The sequence below is a fragment of the Elephas maximus genome, chromosome 17 (genome assembly GCF_024166365.1).
Source record: "Elephas maximus indicus isolate mEleMax1 chromosome 17, mEleMax1 primary haplotype, whole genome shotgun sequence".
Lineage (NCBI taxonomy): Eukaryota > Metazoa > Chordata > Mammalia > Proboscidea > Elephantidae > Elephas > Elephas maximus.
The window spans coordinates 86,933,530-86,955,946 of record NC_064835.1 but is presented as its reverse complement, the minus strand read 5'-3'; the positions used below and the strand labels follow the sequence as shown (position 1 = coordinate 86,955,946).

The following is a 22,417-nucleotide window of genomic DNA, read 5'->3' as shown; positions in this document are numbered from 1 at the left end:
TCCTGACAACATGTCCAAAGTATGTAAGACGTAGTCTTGCCATCTTTGCTTCTAAGGAGCATTCTGGCTGTACTTCTTCCAAGACAAATTTGCTCGTTCTTTTGGCAGTCCATGGTATATTCAATATTCTTTGCCAACAGCATAATTCAAAGGCATCAGTTCTTCTACCTTATTCATTGTCCAGCTTTCGCACGCATATGAGGCGACTGAAAACAACCATGGCTTGGGTCAGGCGCACCTTAGTCTTCAAGGTGACATCTTTGCTTTTCAACACTTTAAAGAGGTCTTTTGCAGTAAATTTGTCCAATGCAATGTGTCTTTTGATTTCTTCGCTGCTGCTTCCATGGGTGTTGACTGTGGATCCAAGTAGAATGAAATCCTTGACAACTTCAATCTTTTCTCTGTTCAACATGATGTTGCTTACTGGTCCATTTGTGAGGATTTTTGTTTTCTGTATGTTGAGGTGCAATCCATACTGAAGGCTGTGGTCTTTGATCTTCATCAGTGTTTCAAGTCCTCTTTACCTTCAGCAAACAAAGTTGTGTCATCTGTATAACGCAGGTTTTTAAGGGGTCTTCCTCCAATCCTGATGCCCCGTTCTTCTTCACATAGCCCAACTTCTCGGATTATTTGCTCAGCATTCAGATTGAATAGGTATGGTGAAAGGATACAACCCTGACCCACACCTTTCCTGACTTTAAACCACTCGGTATCCCTTTGTTCTGTCCGAACAACTGTCTCTTGATCTATGTACAGGTTCCTCATGAGCACAATTAAGTGTCCTGGAATTCCCATTCTTCACAATGTTATCCATAATTTGTTTTGATCCACACAGTCAAATGCCTTTGTATAGTCAATAAACAACAGGTAAACATCCTTCTGGTATCCTCTGCTTTCTGCCAGGATTGACATGGTGGCTGCAACAATGGGCTCAAACATAAATGACCGTGAAGATGGCACAGGACAGGGCAATGTTTCCATCTGTTATAGGTAACGTCACTTTGAGTAGTGGCTGACTTGATGGCAACTAACAACAATAGTCGAGTAATGGCATCTCATCGTGGCTTAAATTTTCACCTCCCTAACGACGCTGAACATCTTTTCCTGTGTTTATTTTCCATCTGTGTATCTCTTTGGTAAAGTATCTGTTAAAAATGCTTGCCCATTTCTCAAATGAGGTATTTGTTTTGTTATTATTGAGTTTTGAGAGTTCTTTATATATCTTGGATGCAAATACTTTTTCAGATACGTGATTTGCAAATATTTTCCCCTAGTCTGTGGCCTGGCTTTTTATTCTATTAGAAGTATCTTTCACAGAACAAAAGTTCCAACTTCAGTGAGGTCCAATTTATGAATTTTTAATAGATATTTTTGGTGTTGTATCTGAGAACTCTTTGGGTATTTCCCTAAGAATCTCAGGGCACAAATATTTTCTCCTGTGTTCTCTTCTAAGAGTTTTATAGTTTTACATGTTACATTTAGGTCCACTTGAGTTAAGTTCTGCATACAATGTGAGGTATAGCTTGAATTTTTAAAATTTTTTTGCTCATGCATGTTCTAATTGTCCCAACACAACTACTGAAAAGGCTCTTCTTTCTTCAATAGACTGCTTTTGCAACTTTGCAAAAAAAAAAAAAAAAAAAAAATCGACCATATTTATGTGGGTTTATTTCTTGAGTCTCTCTTTTGTTTCATTAATACATGTGTCTCTCTTTCCATCAATACCACACTGTCTTGACAGGGTTCCCATTTTATCCCTTTACTGTCTGTGGGGTCAGTAGTGCCATCTCCTTTTTTGTTCCTGGTGTTAGCAATCTGTGTCTTCTTTATTTTGGTTGGTCTGACTACAGGCTTCTTTACTGATTGTTTTGAAGAGCCATCTTTTGGTTTCATTTTTTTTTTTCCTATTATTTTTCTATTTTCATCAACTTCTGCTTTTATTTTTATCATTTCTTTCAGTTCTGCTTATTTTGGGTTTAGTTTGCCCTTCTTTTTCTGGTTTCATAAGAGTGGAAGCTGAGATGGGTTTGAAACCTTTCTTCTTTTCTAATATAAGTATTTAATGCCATAAATTGTCCTCTAAGTAGCAGTTCATCAGAATTCCACACATTTCATGTGTTGTATTTTCATTTTAATTGACTTTTCTAATTTCCCTTGGGACTGTCTCTTTGATTCATGGATGATGTAGTAGTGTGATGTTTAATTTCAAATATTTGGTGATTTTTCCTATAACTTCCCAGATATTTTTCAGATATGTTGTTGAATTCTGATTTAACTCCATTATGGGCAGAGAACATACGTTGAAAAATTTCTTTTGAATTTAATTAAGATTTGTTTAGTGATCTAGAGTATGGCCTAACTTCATGAATGTTCCATGCGCACTTGAAAAGAATGTGTATTCTGCTGTGGTTAGACGGTATGTTCTATAAATATCAATTAAGTCAAGTTGGTTTATGATGTTCAACGTTTCTGTATCCTTCCTGATTTTCTGCCGTCTAATTTCCTCCATTACTCAGACAGGAAGTGTCTGAAATGTCTAGGTATAACTATGGATCTTTTTTTCCCCTTGTGTTCAAAATTAGATATTTTCTATTGACCTATGTTCAAGTTCACTGACACTTCTGTCACCTCCATTCTGCTAATGAGCTCCATCAGTGAATTTTTTCTTTTTTTTTTGTAATTGTATTTTCCAGTTCTAAATATTTTGTTATGGACTTCTGTTAATGAGAGATATTGGTCTGTAGTTTTCTTTTCTGTACTATCTTTTAGTTATATAAGCTTTTGCTTCCTGTATTTTTAAGCTCTGCTGTTAGATGTAAAGGGGCCCTGATGGTGCAATGATTAAAATATGATGCAAAGGGGCCCTGGTGGTACAGTGATTAAAACACTCGGCTGCTAACCAAAAGGTCAGTAGTGCAAATCCACCAGCTGCTCCATGGGATAAAGACGTGGCAGACTGCTTCCATAAAGATTTACTCCCTTGGAAACCCTATGGGGCAGTTCTACTCTGTCCTATAGCATCATTTTGAGTCAGAACCAACTTGACAGCAGTGGGTTTTGGTTTTGGTTGTTAGATGCATATATATTTACAGTTGTTATGCATTCTTACTGAACTGAAAATGTTTTTATTTTGCCTTCATTGCTGAAGGATACTTTCACTTGATAAAAATTCTGGGTTGACAGCTGTTGTCTTTCAGCAATTTAAAAATGCTGTTACATTATGCTCGCTTCAGCAATACATATTAGAATGCAGTTCCATCGTCTTCTGGCTGCTATGGTTTCTGATTAGAAATCCACGGTCACTCAAATTTTTGTTACCTTATTTGTAACGTGCCCTTTTTATCTCTGCCTGCTGTGAAGATTTTTTTCTTTGTTCTTAATTTTATGACCTTTGATAATGACATATCTTTGTGTGGACTTCTTTAAGTTTACCCTGTGTAGGGGTGACTGAGGTTCTTGATTCCATAAATTTATGTCTTTCACCAAATTCGGGAAATTTCTAGTCATTATTTCTTCAAATAGTTGACTGTGCCAATCTTTTTCTCTCCACCTCTAGGACTCCTGTGACACAAATGTTAGACTTTTTAACACTGTTTCTTTGGTTCCTGAAACTTCGTTCTTTTCCTTTTTTCTCTCTGTGCTCAAATTACTTATTTTCCATTGATCTATCCTCAAGAAACTGACTCCTCTGTCACCTCCATTCTGTTAATTAGTCCTGTCAGTGATTTTTTAAATTTTTGTTACCTGTATTTTCCAGTTCTAAAATATCCTTTTTTATAGCTTCTATTTCTTTTGTTTGTTTTGTTTTTATTGTACTCTAGATGAAGGTTTACAGAACAAACTAGTTTCTCATTAAACAGTTAGTACACATATTGCTTTATGACCTTGGTTAACAACCCCATGACATGTCAACACTCTCCCTTCTCAACCCTGGGTTCCCTATTACCAGCTTTCCTGTTCCCTCCTGCCTTCTAGTCCTTGCCCCTGGGCTGGTGTGCCCTTTTAGTCTCATTTATAGCTTCTATTTCTTTATATAGAATTTCTATCTTTCTATTCATTTCAAAACTGTTCGCTCTTACTTCTTGGAACATGGTTATAATAGTTGCTTTCAAGTCTCTGTCTAATAATTCCAATATTTGGACCATCTCAAGGTTGGTGTTTGTTGACTGGCTTGATCTTTAAGGATTTTTTAGGTTTTCCTGGTTCTTTGTAGCTTGAATAATTTTGGCTTACTAGACATCTTAAATATTATGTTATGAGACCAAGTCTTGTTAAAATTCTCAAATATTTTGCTATACTGATTCTAGTCCGTTTCATACACGGGTAGCTAGAGATGAGCCCAGAACTTCATACACATATTTAAGGATCTCTTTTCAGCGTTCTCCTTTCTATGATCCCCTTCCCCCATACTCTGGTTCCCATGGGTCCCCTCTTGGTGCTCTGGCTATAAATTCAGGGCTTATTGTCTTTGTGCTGTCATGCACTCTTGTGGCTGGGACCACTTTGTGGGCACAGTGGCAAGTGAAAACAGTTTGCAGGGTCTGTCATCCCTGCCACTGCCACCAATGTCGTTGTTGTAGCTTCACTAATAGATGACTCCTGGGGTAATGTCTAGAGAGTCAAAACAGCTCTGCCCCATAGGTTGTTTTAGAGAGAGGCAAATGCCTTCTCTGCTGAACTCACCTGGAATAGGGCTCTGGTCTGCAGGACAAGGCCACTCACTGATTTTGGTGGGGGTGGGAGATGGGCCACTTCATTGATGGTGCTTTTCTTGATCAGGGCTGGAAGAGTCAAAAGGACTCCACCCCACAAGGGACACTGCTGCCAATGCCATCAGGGCAGGAGGTTCCCTTTGTTGCTGGCATTTGTCTGGAATAGAGCTGAGAGAATCAAAACAGCTCCATTCTGGAGAGATGCCAGCACCATGAGAAAGACTGATGCTTTGTCACTGGCACTCACCTGGAGAAGGGTCAGGAAAGTAAAAAAATTCGCCCTGCAGGGCTGCTGCTGGTACTGTTGGCAGGGAGACGGTTGCTGTTTTGTTGTTAATACTCATTAGAGTAGGGCTGGGGCAGTCAAAAGAGCTCTGACCTGCAAGGGTTGTTGGTACTGCCAGTGGCAGAGCAGGAAGATGTTGCTTCAATGCTAGCACTCACTGCCAGATCATCACTCCTGATCTCCCTACCTAGTCCATCAGCTCTTCTCTACCTTTCACAGTCCTCTGATATGCATGTTATGTATTCTGTTCCAGGTTTTTAATTGTAATCAGTGGGACAGATAGAGTGGTTTGTGCTTTGTACATCTTGCGTAGAACTGCAATTCTCTCTTTATGTAATGTCTTATGCAGTGGGATTTTTTTTCATACCCTTTTTACAGCATTTCATATATTTTTCCATATCAAAAATTTTAATGACTGGCTTGAGCATCTGATTAAATAGGGGGTTACTGAGAAGGACAAAGCACTGGGATGAGAGAGGTATAAATAAACTCAACTTTGAATGCTGAGATGTCAAGATAAGGATGGCCATCATGCAGTCAGGTAGTTGCAGAGGGAGTCAAGGGAAGAGGGAACTTCAGGAGACAGGTGAGAATCCACAACGTGTCTTGTGTGAGGGGACCAAAGAGAGGCTGCTAAGCTGAGGGCACGTGAGGATAAGATGACACATTACTTTGAGGAGCACAGAAAAGGCAGGGAAATAGAAGCCATTAATATTGAACATACTAGCCCAGAAAGGGACTGTGAAGGGAAGAATCAGGCTAGGAAAAAAATAAGGAAGGTGTGAGCAAACTTGTTTTTCTTTATGAATTCAAGAGATATGAATATATCTTTAGTGTGATATATTAAAAAAAACTATTACGTTTTCTATGCAAATGAACTTGGATATACATGAAGTAATTGTGTCATCTGGGAAGGATGACAGTCTCTTTGAGTTTATTTCCTCCAGGAAATGTCTCTGGCATCCAAAGACAAGATAGGTATCTCTCTACATACACCTACAGCATCCAGCTGCCACCTGCCTCCTCAGTACGGCAAGTTCCTTCTAGGCAAGAGCCTCACACTTTTCCTATCTTTTGTGGCCAGCCCAGTGCTGTGCATATGGCAGATGCATATCGTAACTATTTGTTGAAAGAACGACCGTGAATGACTGCTTGCTGGAGTCTAGAAAAAGAGGGTGAGGGACCTGGGTATGTTACCGTGTTAGCTGCTGGTCTGGAGGGAACAAGCTCTGATTGGAGGCTATGCTGGTTACCAATGAGGCCCCCAGGTGAGAATAGCAATTTGCCCAGCTGCTTTCCAAAACATCTAATGTGGCATCACAACTGTTTAAGAAGGAGGTTATACGTGCATCCATACACAAAGAAAAGAGACTAGGAAGAACCATCAACGACAATATCTATGGAGTGGACTTACAAGTGATTGTTTTTTTCTTTATACTTTCTGTCTGTATTTTACAATTTTTCCACAAAAGATTCTCTAAGTCCTTTGTTTTAATTCTAATCCTGTGCTCCATAAACTGCTTCCCCATCCAGAATTTAGGCTGGAAGAGATTTACCCAACAGGCAGATGTGCCCCGCACAAACGAACAAGGCTAATAACCCTGGGCCGTTTACCTCCCACGGCAAACTAACAAACAGGTCTCCTTCGTGTGGGCCACAAATGCAGCGCTGGGCTTTGCAGTAACCACTCCCAGTGGCTCCCGTAAGGCCCGGTCACTGGCAAGCTGGGTTTGCCCGTTTAGTATTACGACCCTTGCATCGTCCATGGCTTCTGAAGAGTTGTTCCATTCCTTCAAAGAAGAAAAGACAGGGTGCAGAGGGGAGGAGGAAGAATAAACAGGAGTGCTGGGGCAAAGCAGTCTGAGCCTCTGAGGCAGAGCTGTGCGCCCATCTGGGACATTTTAATAATCTAGCTTTACGGAGCATGCCCCTGGAAGAGGGATGTGGGGGATCGCAGCCTATCTGGGAGCTCTGGGTAAAGTACTTGCCACCGCAAGATAACACACAGCAGTAATTAGGCCTTTCCAGAAAACTGAATAATCCTATTGCTAAAACATTTGTTGTCTGTATATTTTATTTGAACTAAATCACCTCCAGCTGCTGGAATCTGGGAGCAGTGAGGACGGCCGTAGTAGAAGTAATAATAATGAATTAAACCCTAAACAGATCTAGCCCTGGGGAACGTGCAGGGGCTGATTCATCAATGGGGTTTGTAAGCCTGATCCCCAAGATTCTGCTCTGGTCCACCAAGGCAGCCTCCGTACCTCAAGGTCCAGGGTGGGTCTAGGCAGCAGCCACAGCCTGTTCGGGCATCTGTCAGTTTCCGGTAGGATGTGGGCCATTTCCTGGCCTCCTGTCTTTGTGTTGAAATGAAGGCCACTACAGGCGCCCCTAAAGTAAGCTAGACTTTTTTCACTCTCGAATCCACCCAAACCTCTGTTATTTCTGTGGTTTAGGAAACAGTAATGAGCGTAGATGGACAAGCTGTTTCTCTTCTGCTTTTTTAAGCAAAGCTTAATAAATACCATTCTGCATTTCTTTCAAATCAAAGAAAAATGCCATGGCTTTAACTACAGACCACTCCAGGCATTTTATCGTGAACAAAGCCCGGCAGCTTAGGCTGAGGAAGTTATAAATAATTAATGTATCAAGCGTTGTCCCTTTAAGCCTCTTTTCCATCTCTCACTACGAGCCTTGGAGAGACATTTTCAATTTCGGGCCATGAAGGTGGATGGGTGCTGACGGTAGGGTTTTATCTGCACACAATGAGCCCCCCTCCCTCCCTCCCTATTTCACTGGCTTTTGGAATCACTCTACAGTAGCTTCACTAAGCACTCTGGGAATCTGCAGAGTACCTCATCAGCTACGGCCTGAACCGCTCCCAAGGCGGCCTTACCGATTATGCTCATGCAGCGCGGAACAGCGGCGGCAAAGCTGCGCCACTGAGCCGGGGCCTCAGGTCATGACAGCCCCACGTGCCAGCTCTCTGGAGCATTTTCTGGAGCTTCCTGAAACCACCTGTTCCATAAGGCGTCACCTTAGGAACTCAAAGCCTTTTCCCCACTGCACCATTACTAACTTCTTAGCAGGGAGACAGAAAAGACTGGCATTTACTTGAACTTGGCATGGCACTGTTTTGTATGAGCTGATCTTCCTGCTTAAGCCCTTACTTTCCCTCCCAGGGTGCAGGGCTCCCCGAAGAGCAACCAAGTTTACTTCCTCTCTGCCCCATGACGCGGTATTTAAGTGCAGTCCTGGACTTACAGCAGCCACTTAAAATATCGTGAAATTTTTGTTTTTTGTAAAATTCACCATAGAAAGTTTCTCTTGAGGGCCCTCATCACACACACACACACACACACACACACAAAACATATACACACACGTGACTCATTTGTGCTATTTCATTTTCTGGCACACTGGCGTCTATTAATAAAATAAACCAGCAACGAAAGATTTCTTTAGATCCACTGCAAAAGGCCCACTTCCCATAGAGTTCTGCTTTCATCTGAAACACTACAAAAAAAAGTCAAAAACATACATAAAGGTCGCCTATTTTGTCTCTGCTCATTTTACTTTATTTTCCTTTTTTCCTGCTTGCTTTAAAAGGCAGCATTTCCAAAGGTTTTTATGGGCTGCCCCAATCTTAACACTATCTCTCCCTTGGGACCAGGAGTTAACTTCCACCCCCGGGGCGGGGCCCACAGTTTACATTTACATTTACTCCAGGATTTGGGATGCTTTCCAGGAGAGGTGGGGTCACATGAGCCTGATTACTAAATGGGAGGAAATTCTTCCTCAGGGAGAAAGGTCAGGAGGAGTCTAACTGCTGGAGGAGGCAGGCTCATTTTCAAAGATGCTTTATTTATAATCAAGAAGTAGCTTAGGCCCTGGGAGAACCTGCATCCAAGGAGTGCACACATCCCCCGGGCTCTGGGCCTTGCTGAGGCTCTGAGGTAAAAAGTGGAAGCAGTAGCCTGTGACCCGCTGGCCGTCCAGTCCCCTCGCAGGGAACTTCCTACAAAATGGGTTTTCACATTTTTGCTCCTCATCTATGTCTACACACCTGGCTTCCATTCTTTATAACCAAATCTATTGCCGTCAAGTTGATTCCGACTCACAGCGACCCTGTAGGACAGAGTAGAACTGCCCCACGGGGTTTCCAAGGAGCAGCTGGTGGATTTGAACTGCTGACCTTTTAGGTTAACAGCCAAGCTCTTAACCACTGCACCACCGGGGCTCCTGATTCTTAAACAGGATGTCAGTGCTACTAGAAGGAACTTTTTTCTTCCAATTCCTTTGCAACGTGGTTTTCATTGAAAGGATTTATATACTTTGTGGAAGTCTAGCAAGACAATCCACAGGTCTCTGGGTGGCTCAAACAGTTTTCGATCAGCTTCTAATCTAAGGGTTGACGATTCGAACCCACCCAGTGGTTCCACGGAAGAAGAGCCTGGTGATCTGCTTCCATTAAGATTACAGCCAAGAAAACCCTATGGAGCAGTTCTGCTCTGTAACACATGGGGTTGCCATGAGTCAGAATTGACTGGGGGGCAATGAGTCTTAACAAGATCTTCCATGTAATATCAATTTCCCCATCGGGTCGCCCCTTCCCAGACAGCACAAGGTGTGGTGCTCTTACCGGCTGCTCTGTGTGCAGACTTCTTCTCCATCATCCTACTCTCCTTCTTAGGGTCCTGCGTGAGGGTTTTCTCCAGCTCTCCTGGGCCCGCCTGCAGGGGCATGGGTGGGTGTGGGAGGGTGAGGGTCTGCAGGAGAGGCTTTCTAGGCAGGGGTGGTTTGGAGCTAAGCTGCTCAGATGACCGGGCCTTCACTTTCCCCTGGTCGTTCAGGGACCGGGCCCCTCGAGCACTGGGGGCCGTCCCGAGCTGAGATTTTTCATCTCTGGAGAGCAAAGTCAGTCCTCCTTTTTCCAACCTGACCTCAGCACTATATCTTTTCATGCCCTTCAGTTCTGAAGAAGAACCATCTCTGTATTTGAAGGAGAGTGAGGTGGACCGGAGCTTGATGGGAAAGGCATTTCTGTCCTCACAGCTGGGCGACTCCTGAGTGGCTGGACAGGGGTCTCTTGTGGCTGCCGTATCCTGGGGGCTCCCGCCCAGCACAGCCTGATGAGCCACTTGGTCCCCTGAGTCCTGGGAATCACACTCCACTGGGGACGGTGGCTTCTGGGGGCCCAGTTTCACGCTCTGCGGCTCGGGAAGCACCCGGAGGTCATCGAGCGCCGCCTCGCTCCTCCAGGCCAGGCCACTCTTCAGAAGGGGCGGCCGGACACTGGAGGGGCCCCCAGGGCCAGGCTGCTCCAGCTGGCGGACGCTGCCTGTGCGTGACCGTGCCCGGCTGGAGGACACGGAGAACTTCTTGGCGCTGGCCAGCTCGTGGCCTCCTCTCTCTAGCTTCCGCTCTGGAGTTGCCCTCGTGGGACCCCCCTGCGGAGACTCTGTGTGCTCAGCCTTGGGGAGTTCGGCGGGGGCTGCCTCCAGGCCCAGGGAACAGGGAGCGGGTTCCCCTGGAGGTGACTCAGAGACGGGAGGTGTGGGGGATGCGCTGCAGCTCACGCTCGCTGGCAGGGCCTTGTGCTTCAGGCAACTCTTGGGGGGCTGTGGGCTTGGGGCAGGGGCTGCAGAAGACTCTTTCCCTGCTCCCTCAGGACTGGGCACAGCTGGGGTCAGTTCCACTTCCTCCTGGACTTCCGGATCTGGCCCATCCGGACTAGAGGCCGTCTCCAAGGCGGGGGCGGTGACAGTCTTGGGAGGTGCCGTGTCCTCCTCAGGGCTGTGGACAGATAACTGACTATTGCTGTCACCAGAAGCACAAACCACCTCATCAGCTGTGTCCACAGCCAGGGAACATGTGTCTGCGATGGGCGGCTCCTCCCTCTGGTTCTCGCTGTTGGGGTCAGGATGTGCAGAGCCTTCTGGCGGAGACGTGGCCTCCAAGCAGAGGGCTGGGCCTGACTCGGGCCCAGTGACCTCTGGGGTGGCCGGGCGGCTCGAGAGGTCATCCCCAGGTGAGCTCCCCTCTTCCACGCTGGCACTGAGCGCGGGGCAGTGCTGCAGGCGTGCCCGTCTCTCCCGGACTCCCCCGGGGTGCTCCACCGTAGCTGGCTCCCCCGGCTCAGGGCCCCTGTCCGCCCCCAAATCCTGCTGCCCAGAACTGGGGTTCTCCTCTGTGCTGACTTTGAGCAATGGTTTCTCATCGTATTCCTCCTCCTCTGGGGTGCATGTCAGATCGCTCAGGGATTCTGACTGTGCTCGCTACGAGAAATAAACGGGACAAAAGACATCAGCGTTACATTGGATTTTGGGAAAACCACGTCTCCCCCGCTTTCTTCAAGGCGTAGTACAGTTTAAAGAAAGTGGCGTTTCTGAAAAGCTGGCATTTAAGCAGACATTCACACAGAGGCGTCTTTTCCTAGTTCCTCCCTTACCGGTCTATCTGAAACCCTGGATCACAGATTCAGTTTCCAGCAGGACAGTGGCAGTTACGCCCTCAAAATAAACACTGTGGCTCCTGGGGAGTCTCCAGGTGGTGCAAATGGTTAAATGCTCAACTATACTAACCAAAAGATTGGCAGTTCAAGTCCACCCAGAGGTACCGCTGAAGAAAGGGCTGGTGATCTGCTTCTGAAAGACCACAGCCTTGAAAACTCTACAGAGCACAGTTTTGCTCTGCACACAGGTTGTCATGAGTCAGGAGTCGACCTGACATCAACTGGTTTTTGGCTTTTTATGGCTACTGGGGCCTAGCCAGGAAACCAGTGGGTACTGCTCTGTAGAGTGAAGCAAAGGGGAAAAAACCAACATCGGCCAAGTGTCTGCCAGGCTCTGCACTCTACACTTGCTATTTCTCTCAATCCTGTATTCATCCGTGGGTGACGGATTAGATTATCATTTCCTTTTTGTACTTGGAGACACAGGAGAGCAGGGAGATCAACAGCGTGGTCCAGGCAGAGCTAATGGCTGGCACAGCTGACAAGCTGGTGTGCATTCTACCACAGTGCAGTGCTGTCTCCATAGCTCCCGTCTCCCCAGGGATGCGTCCTTCATAGCAAGCCCAGACTGCTTTTCCTAAAAGAGGATTCATACTATGTCACACTTCCTTCCACTCAAACACAGCCAATAGCAACCCTAAATGTTCAGCAACACTGTAAGTCCTTTACTACGTGGTCTCAACCTGATTCTCCCCCGACCCCATGCAAGTCAAGCTAAGCCCCCACCACAGTGCACCCCAGCCTTGGGCCTCAGCGGCACCTCCTCTCCCTCCCCCATACCTCCAGGATGCTCCACCAGCTTCCCTCAAGGGCTGTTGCATGTTGTGCCTCCTACAGGAAACCCTGCCTGTTCACTGCAGCTTACCACTCTCCCTTGTCTGTTCCTCTGAAGCCCTTATCTACGCCACCATCACACATCACCATAAGCTTTTTTAATTCTGAAAGACCTCTAGTCTTCAGATTGTAATTCAGCTTCCTCATTAGACATGTACTTAAGGTCACAAAGTCAGTACTGCTCTCAGAAAGGAAAGGTGCTCAAGGTAACCAGAAGTCATTCAAAAAACAGTGTGTGAGAATGACCAGAAGGTTGAGGGCATTGAGGTTGATCTTTTTACAAAAACCTCACGACTCAGACCTCGAGAATCACCCTGGCTGTTGCATAAATACAGCTCTCACCTTCCCTTCTAACAGCGGGAAATGTGGCTCTCAGGAGTGTCTGCACAAGATTTTGTTTGTTTTGTTATTGTTATTCTACCATTTCCAGCTGGCACCTGCTGGCTAACAGAGCACAGGATAACTGGGATGTTTGTGACAGTACCTACGGTAACTCTTGCTGAAATGCAGTCCTATTCTTTTAGGTTTAAAAAGAGGGGTATGTGTATAGAAGTTCAGAGGAGAATTTTCAAAAGCCGCAGGTTCTTGACTTAGTCACATTACTGGCCTTTTGCTACTACAGGACATTGTTGGTGTGGAAACCTCTTTAGGATGTGGGTCACATTTTAGAAACATCACCCTATCAACCATGAAGCCTGCAGGAAGTCGGCAGGAAGCTGAGGAGTAGGCCTGGTTGGGCACATCACAGCTCGAGCTGCTGGAGCTATGAGGAAGCAACGTGGACAGGGCCTAGCCGAAGACTGAGGTTGGCATGGGGCACCCTTTCTGAAGGTGGTCATAGAAGCTGACAAGAGGACTTGAGGGAATGAAGCCACTTCTGACTCAGCCCAGCCTGTGCAGCTGTGTCCAGCAAGAAAGGGCCCCAGGTCCCCGTACACCTGGGTGTGTTACGCCTACTCCATGTCTCCCCCACCACTTCCTCTGGGCCCTGTAGAGGCTTCATACCCTGGAACCCTCCTGAAGCAGCAGAAGTGGGGAAGCTGATTGCTCAGCATGCACCAAGAAGGAACTGCTATCTTGGCTGCCTGCTCACCTGCCTCATGTCGCCAGAAAGGAAGTACCATGTCACCCCTCGGCAGAGGACACCACTGATGTGCGGTTAGGAGGCCTCAGGCTCAGTGTGAGACCTCGGTCTTGCAGTCGCAAGCTCTCCCAGCCTTGAGGCCTCAGGCTACACATCTAATCTTGGTGGTCCTAATACAACGGAGTTAATAACACTACCTGCTCCTGGGACTGCCTGGCTTGGGATGAAGAACTGAAGTGGTGTTCCAGGTGAGGGCTCTATGAAACTGTGTGCCAGAGGAGAGGATGGTGTAAACATTTATGGGCATTCCACTTCTACCTCTACAGCACAGTGCTGTGTAGCAGGGTAAAACGCTAAGGCAACCACCAGGGTTTCTCTTTCCCAGTCTCTGTTCCGGGGTAGAGGGAGACAGATTCAGCCAGATGCATTCTTGAATATTTTTCAAACTCATAACAAATACTAAGGTTTTTAACCATGCAAGACAGGCTTTTTAGGTAAGAAGAGCCCTTTCTCCCCTCAGAGCTATAAAAGATCAGCACGTAGCCAATGTTGACTTTATGCCTCTGAGGACAGAGCTAGGGGAATCCTGACGGTGTAAGGACAGTCCTCTTGTCCAGATGGAGATAAGAACTTGGGCAGCTGCAGGAAGATGAAGAGGCTACTGTGAAGACTCTGAGCAGTGCCTGAGCCTCTGGGAGGATGAGTGATGGAGAAAGAAACCTCAGATATTACAGAGATAAGCAAAGCAAGAGAAACTTGGACCTCACGTTTTAGTAAAACCCGGAGGGCAGCGAGCTTTGCTGGGAAGTCCCAGGTGCAGGAAGGAAAGAGAGAGGGTAGCGAGGCAACTTTTTTCGCCCTCAGAACCAGAGAAGAGCTTCTGAAAGCCACCTGGGTCCCCCAGAGGGGCCAGAAAACCAGGAAAGACCTCATAGTTAGGAGGAGTAACCTCATGGCTAAAGGGCAAAGGGGGCTGTGGACGCTTTAGGACAGAGGCCACCAACCTCAGACCAAACAGTGAATGTGCTAGAAACAGTATGACTGTGGAAGGACACTTGTGACCACTGGCCAGATGCCTTTGCCCAGTCAGGAAAATATGGATTCCTCTGAGAAATTAGGATATCCATTCACTGGTGGTTGAGGCAGGTTCCCTTCCCGCCAACGTACCTCACGCACAGCCGCCACCCATCTGTCCGTGGAGGTTAGCGTGTTGCTATGATGTTGAACAGATTTTAGCAGAACTTCCAGATTAAGACGGACTAGGAAAAAAGACCTGGTGATCTACTTCCGAAAGCCAGCCAATGGAAATTCTAGGGAACACAGCAGTCTGACCTGCAACCAATCGCGAGGATGGCGTAGGACCAGGCAGTGTTGCGTTCTGCTGAGCATGGGGTAGCCATGAGTAGCCAACAAGAACAATATCCCTTCCACGAAGGGAAGGGAAAGACATGTAACTGACAGGCCTTAAATCAAGGAACAACTGTGTTTACCCAGACTGACTAAACCAGACTTTCAGTTATTCTAGAAAACTGGAAGAGCTAAGTCAAGTTCAAAAGTGAGGGAAGAGACGTACAGCCTGGCGAAGGTGAGTGATGTCACTAAGATGTACGCAAGAGAGAAGGGCCTTTTGGTAACTGCTATGGCATGTAGCTTTTCAACAACATTAACAACAACCAAAAAATATATGTGTGGGTATTCCAGAACACTTAATTGTGCTCATGAGGAGCCTTTACATAGATCAAGAGGCAGTTGTTCGGACAGAACAAGGGGATACCAATTGGTTTAAAGTCAGGAAAGGTGTGGGTCAGGGTTGTATTCTTTCACCATACCTATTTAATTTGTATACTGAGCAATAATCCGAGAAGCTGCACTGTGTGAAGAAGAATGAGGCATCAGGACTGGAGGAAGACTCACTAAAAACCTGCGTTATGCAGATGACACAACCTTGCTTGCTGAAAGTGAAGAGGACTTGAAGCACTTACTAATGAAGATCAAAGGCCACAGCCTTCAGTATGGATTGCACTTCAACATAAAGAAAACAAAAATCCTCACAACTGGACCAGTAAGCAACAACATGATAAACAGAGAAAAGATTGAAGTTGTCAAGGATTACATTTTACTTGGACCCATAATCAACAGGCATGGAAGCAGCAGTCAAGAAATCAAAAGACACGTTGCATTGGGTAAATCTGCTGCAAAGGACCTCTTTAAAGTGTTGAAGAGCAAAGATGTCACCCTGAAGACTAAGGTGCACCTGACCCAAGCCATGGTATTTGCAATCACATCATATGCATGTGAAAGCTGGACAATGAATAAGGAAGACTGAAGAAAAATTGATGCCTTTGAATTGTGGTGTTGGCGAATAGTATTGAATATACTATGGACTGCCAAAAGAACGAACAAATCTGTCTTGGAAGAAGTACAACCAGAATGCTCTTTAGAAGCAAGGATGGTGAGACTGCATCTTACATACTTTGGACATGTTGTCAGGAGGACTCAGCCCCTGGAGAAGGACATCATGCTTGGCAGAGTACAGGGTCAGTCGAAAAGAGGAAGACCCTCAATGACGTGGATTGACACAGCGGCTGCAACAATGAGCTCAAGCATAACAACGATTGTAAGGATGGCGCAGGACCGGGCAGTGTTTCGTTCTGTTGTGCACAGGGTCGCTATGAGTCGGAATCGACTCGACGGCACCTAACAACAACATGTAGACATGTATCTGTATAAGTATGTATATGTGAGTATATATAGGTGCATGCATATGTACATGCATGTATATGTGGTTATGAACATACATTTACATATACACAATAAAGCACATAAGAGGCACAGTTATGGATACTTCTTAGACATAACCAGACACCTTACAGGATTGGTTTTCTGGGTTTGAAGGCTAGGATCCAAGTCTCATGGGACAGCTCAGTCAATCAGCATACTATAGTTCACAGAGTTATGCTCTACATCCTAGTCTGGTGAGTAGTGTCTGGGGCCTTACAAGCTCACAAGTGGCCATCTAATATACAACTACTGCTCTATACTCACCTGGAGCGAAAAAGAAAGGAGGAAACCAAATACTCAAAGAAGAAACTAGTCTACAGGTCTAATGGTCTACATGAACTATGACTTCATCTACCCTGAGACCAGAAGAATTAGATGGTGCCCAGCTACTACCACCAACCGTTCTGATCAGGGCCACAAGAGATGACAGAATGGGAGAAAAATGTGGAACAGAACCTTAAATTCTTTAAAATCCAGACTTACCAAACCAGTTGAGACTGGAGGAATCCCCGAGACGACTGCCCTGAGATACTCTTTAAACCTTGAAGTGAAACTTGCCCCTGTGGTCACCTTTTAGCTAAATAACAGACTGGTTCTCAAAATAAATAACATCATCTGTGAGTACTGCGCTCCTTTAAAAAATCACCGTTTGGTATGAGACCAAACGGTCGGCAATTATTTTAAAACAAAGATGAGAATACAAGGGGGCAGAGAATCCAGATTAATGGAAACGGAACAACCAGAGTGGAAAAGATGAGAATGCTCACTCATTGTGAAGGATGTAACCAAGGTCACTGACCAATTTGTTAGAAATTGTTGAATGGGAACCTAAACTGCTGTGGGAACCTTCACCGGAAACACAATAAAATATTATTAAAAAAAAAAAGTAATGAACAAGAGTAATAGTTCTGCTGGGGCAGAGGGGATGCTGCATTTCCATCTGGAGCGCAAGCCATGCTTCCCTCTGTCACCACATCGTGGCCAGGCTGTGGCTGGTTACACACTTTCAGATTAAGACAGACCAGGAAAAAAGACCTGGTGACCTGCTTCTGAAAGCCAGCCAATGGAAATTCTACGGAACACAACGGTCTGATCTGCAACCAATCGTGGGGACGGCATAGGGACTAAAGATATCCCCACGGGGGAAAGCAGACACCCAGGGGCCAGCAGTGAGCTGCCTCCATCCCTGGCACTGCAGCTCAGTCCAGCACTAGGACACTGGGTTGCCCAGAGTGATGGAACACGGGAAGCCCCATGGCACCAGCCTTTCCCTGTAAATGCTCTGGGGGCTCAGGTATGTGCACAGATACTCCAGTCTCTACCTTGGACCAGGGCACATAGCCTGAAGGTCACCTTCAGAATTAGTTCCCCTCAAAGCTCAGCACTGCTGATGTGAGTTTAGGCAGCACACTCCACGTGCTACAGGAAAACCCTTTCTATAGAGAGCCCCTGAAATCCTGAACTGCCCCACCCATTGGGTCCAGCAAAAGCACCTAGCTCGTGGTGGGTCCTTCTTCAACACCCTGCCATCACGGCAAGAACTGATGGAAATTGTTTGCCTTTCAGGTTAGAAACCTCCCTTTTTTTCTTTTATTATTGTTATTCTATTTGGAAGAAGTGAACCACTGGGAATTTCAGTAGCCGGAAGTTACCTTGGGGCAATGCTGTCCAGTGGACTGTCCACTATGGAAGCCACCAGCCAAGTCAAAAAGTAGCACTTACCATGTGGTCGGTGAGGCTGTGGAGCTGAATTTTGAATTTTAATTAAGTTAAATAAAAAAATTAATTAATTTAGATAGCCACATGTGGCTAGTGGCTATTGGACAGCTCAGCCTTAGACCAATATTAAAAAAAAAAAAAAATCAAGGGATTACAAAGAAACCTCTTCTTTTATTTCCTGTCTATTGGCCCCAGGGAGCCCTGGCGGTGCAGTGGTTAATACAGGTGCTAACTGGAAAGTTGGCAGTTCAAATCTACCAGCTGCTCCTTGGAAACCCTATGGGACAGTTCTACTTTGTCTTACAGGGTTACTATGAGTCGGAATTGACTTGATGGCAACGGGTTTGGTTTTTTTATTGGCTCCGGGCCTCTGTACATACTGTTCCCTCTGCCTGAAATGCTTTTCCCTTCACACATGCCTAGCTAACTCTGCCTCCTCCCAGGGCTCTCCCCTTTCCAGCCCACTAAGTCAAGGCCTCTTGTTAATTTCCCCAATAGCACCCTGACTTTTTATGGCAGCTTCCCACAGTGTCAGCACATCTGTGTGCAGCTATTTGTCAGTCTCTCTTGCTAGATTGCAGGCACCTGAAGGATGGGTCTGTGCCTGCTTTGCTCACCACCACATCCCCAGAGCCTGACTCAATGAGCATTTTGCGAGTGAATAAAGGAAGATGGGAAGTGAGGAAAGGAGAAAGAAGACATTAGTCTATGAGCCTCTCTTTCTCAGCACTGCCATTCTCTGTGGCCAAGCTGGCCCCGCTCCCTCCAGGGGAAAGGCCTTGAAGGTACTATCAGTCAGGGAGAAGGCAATGACCCTCTGTGGACCTCTAACCTATTTGTACCATGAAGCCAAAGTATTCCACAAGCAAGGTCCTTGCCCAAAGCAGTATCCACTCTAGTGCTTAATGTCTTCCCGTTATTCATTCACTCATTCATTCAACAAGGGATTACTGAATGTCAGCTCTGTGACACACGTTGCTCTGGGAGCTAGAGGTACAGCTGGACAAGGTCGCTGAGAAGGCTGGCAGTAAACAAGTGAACGCACACATCTGTAATGGTCATTTCTGTGTGTGTGAAGGAGGGCAGCAAAGGAATTGAACACGGTGACATGACGGTGGGGGGCTACTTATCAGTAGGATGGTCAGGGTGAGCCTCCCTGGGGAGAGGACCTCTGAGGTGGGACCTGGAAGCCGAGTAGGGGCCAGTCAAGCAGAGGATACAGCAAGTATACCAAGGCCTGAGCAGGAGACAACTTGCAGAACTCGAAAAGCAGAAAGGAACCCAAAGTGGTCAGAGTATTGTAAGAAGAAGTCAGAGGGGTGGGCCTGGCCAGGTCATACTGGGCCCCAAAGATCATGGTGAGGAGTGCAATGGGCAGGAACATGCACTTAGCACACCAAACCTGTTGCCGTCGAGTCAATTCCGACTCAAAGAGACCCTATAAGACAGAGTAGAATTGCCCCATAGGATTTCCAAGGAATGGCTGGTAGATTCGAACTGCTGACCTTTTGGTTAGCATCCTAGTTTGTAACCACTGCACCACCAGAGCTCCATGCAGCACACGGTGGGGTCTTAAGTATTTGCAGAATGAACAAATGTGGTGGGATGCAGGGGAATGACACGTGATTTATGTGGATAAAGACCATCCAACCCCCTGCAGCATGGTCCCATCAACCATGGGTGTGTGCGCAGAGAAGGCATGCGACCCCGCAGAGGGCAGTGGGCTGCCACACCTGCCGCCCTGCCCAGGGGGTAGGAAGAAGCCCGATTACCGAAGACAGCCGCCTCATTTTACTCGACCGCTGGTTGCGGGGCTTAACCAAGAGCTTGTGCTTGGCAGCAGAGTTGTCCAGGCAGGAGGAGAACTCTGGGGGGTAATCAAAATCAGCCACGGGCGCGATGCTGCTGTCCGAGGTCCGGGGGGAGACCGAGGCGTCACTCGTGTGGTCTGGAGACAGCGGCCGGGATGAAGAAACTAAAGAGACCTTGATGGGACAAGGAGAAGACACACCAAGCATTAACATCACAATGTGAAATGGGTACAGCCAACGTACCAACTCTCCCCTTTTATTACGCTTAGTCTTCCTGCTCTGTCTTTGGGCTTTACTTGTGGGGAAAGAGTTTAAATTTGACTCTCAACAGGGAGGATGTTGTGATGCTCCTTTAGAAAGTTCCATGGCTGGGAGTTTCAAATGTCGGGGCATGTATCCGTTAGCGTTCACCAGAGAAACAGATCCACCAGGGGATGGATATATATATATATATGTATGTATGCATGCATGTAGATGGATATATACATATGTATGACCTCCCAGCATGAGGCAAATGGCTAAGCACTTGGCTGGTAACCAAAAGGCTGGAGGTTCGGGTCCACCATGAGGCACCTTGGAAGAAAGGCTTGGAGATCTACTTCCAAAAAATCAACCACTGAAAACCCTAAGCGGTACAGTTCTACTGACATGCTTGGGGTTACCAATGAGTCGGAATCAACTCTACCTCAAAAGGTTTACATATATATGCAGGTATATGTGGATTTATGCACCAACCACTAACGCCAAAGTTAAAGAAATGGAAGATTTTTTTATCAACTTCTGCAGTCGGAAATTGATCAAACGTGCAATCAGGATGCATTGATAATTACTGGTAATTGGAATGAGAAAGTTTGAAACAAAGATGAAGGATCATTAGTTGGGAAATATGGCCTTGATGATAGAAATGACATGAGAGATAACATGACAGAATACTGCAAGACCAATGATGTATTCACTCGAAATACCTTTTTTTCAACAACACAAACGGCTACTATACACGTAGACCTCACCAGATATTATGCACAGGAATCAAACGGACTACATCTGTGGAAAGAGACAATAGAAAAGCTCAATATCATCAGTCAGTACAAGGCCAGGGGCTGACTGCAGAACAGACCATCAATTGTTCATATCCAAGATTAAGTTGAGGCTGCAGAAAATTAAAACAACTCCACGAGGGCCAAAGTATAACTCTGAGTATATCCCAGCTGAATTTAGAGACCACCTCAAGAACAGATTTGATGCATTGAACATTAATAACCGAAGACTAGATGAGTTGTGGAATGACATCAAGGACATCATACATGAAGAAAAAAAAAGGTCATTAAAAAGACAAGAAAGAAAAAAAAAGACCAAAATGGATGTTAGAAGAGACTACGAAACTTGCTCTTGAATGTAGAGCAGCTAAAGCAAATGGAATAAATGATGAAGTAAAAGAGCTGAACAGAAGATTTAAAGAGTGGCTCAAGACGACAAAGTATTATAATAAAATGTGCAAAGACCTGGAGCTAGAAAACCAAAAGGGAAGAACATACTTGGCATTTTTCAAGCTGAAAGAACTGAAGAAAAAATTCAAGCCTTGAGCTGCAACACTGAAGGATTCTGTGGAAAACACTGAACAATGCAGGAAGCATTGTAAGAAGATGGAATGAATACACACAGTCACTCTACCAAAAAGAACTGGTCGAAGTTCAACCATTTCAGGAGGTATTGAAGGATGAAGCCCGAGCTGCACTTGAAGGCATTGGAAAAAACACAGCTCCAGGAACTGACAGAATACCAACCCAGATGTTTCAACAAACAGATGCAACGCTGGAAGTGCTCACTCACTCGTCTATGCCAAAAAACTTGGAAGAGAGCTACCTGGCCAACCAACTGTAAGGGCTCCGTACTTGTGCCCATTCCACAGAAAGGTGATTCAAGAGAACCCAGAAATTATTTAAAAAATCATTAATATCACACACAAGCAAAATTTTACTGAAGACAATTAAGTAACAGTTAAAGCAGCACACTGGCAGGGAACTGCCAGAAATTCAGGCTAGATTTAGAAGAGAGTGTGGTACAAGGGATATCATTGCTGATGTCAGACGGATCCTGGCTTGAAAGCAGAGAATGCCAGGAAGATGCTTACTTGTGTTTTATTGACTATGCAAAGGCATTTGACTGTGTGGATCATAACAAATTATGGATAACACTGCAAAGAATGGGAATTCCGGAACATTTAATTGTGTTCACACAGAACCTGTACATAGACCAGGGGCAGTCTTTCAAACAGAACAAGTGGGTATTGCATGGTTTAAAATTAGGAAAGTGTGTGTCAGGGTTGTAAACTTTCACCATACTTATTCAATCTGTATGCTGGCAAACAATCTGAGAAGCTGGACTATATGAAGAACGTGGCGTCAGAATTGGAGGAAGGCTCATAAACAACCTGTAATATGCATATAACACAAGCTTGCTTGTTGAAAGTGAGGAGGACTTGAAGCACTTACTGATGAAGATCAGACCACAGCCTTCAGTATGGATTACTCTTCAACATAAAGGAGACAAAAATTCCCACAACTGGACTTATAAGCAACATTATGATAAATGGTGAAAAGATTGAAATTGTCAAGAATTTCAATTTACTTGGATCCATAATCAATACCCATGGAAGCAGCAGTCAAGAAATCAAAT

At 45.6% G+C, this 22,417-nt stretch overlaps 1 protein-coding gene across 9 annotated transcripts in view; it reads right to left on the bottom strand.

The window, feature by feature from the left end:
- Positions 1-22,417, bottom strand: part of CRACDL (CRACD like) — a 180,316-nt gene that overhangs the window by 20,603 nt on the left and 137,296 nt on the right. For all 9 annotated transcript variants that reach the window (XM_049856555.1, XM_049856552.1, XM_049856549.1 and 6 more), the window contains 2 exons: positions 19,703-19,915; positions 9,641-11,276 (listed from right to left, as the gene is read on the bottom strand). In XM_049856555.1, the coding sequence (XP_049712512.1) occupies positions 9,641-11,276; positions 19,703-19,915 (1,849 nt within the window). The remainder of the gene's footprint in view (positions 1-9,640; positions 11,277-19,702; positions 19,916-22,417) is intronic.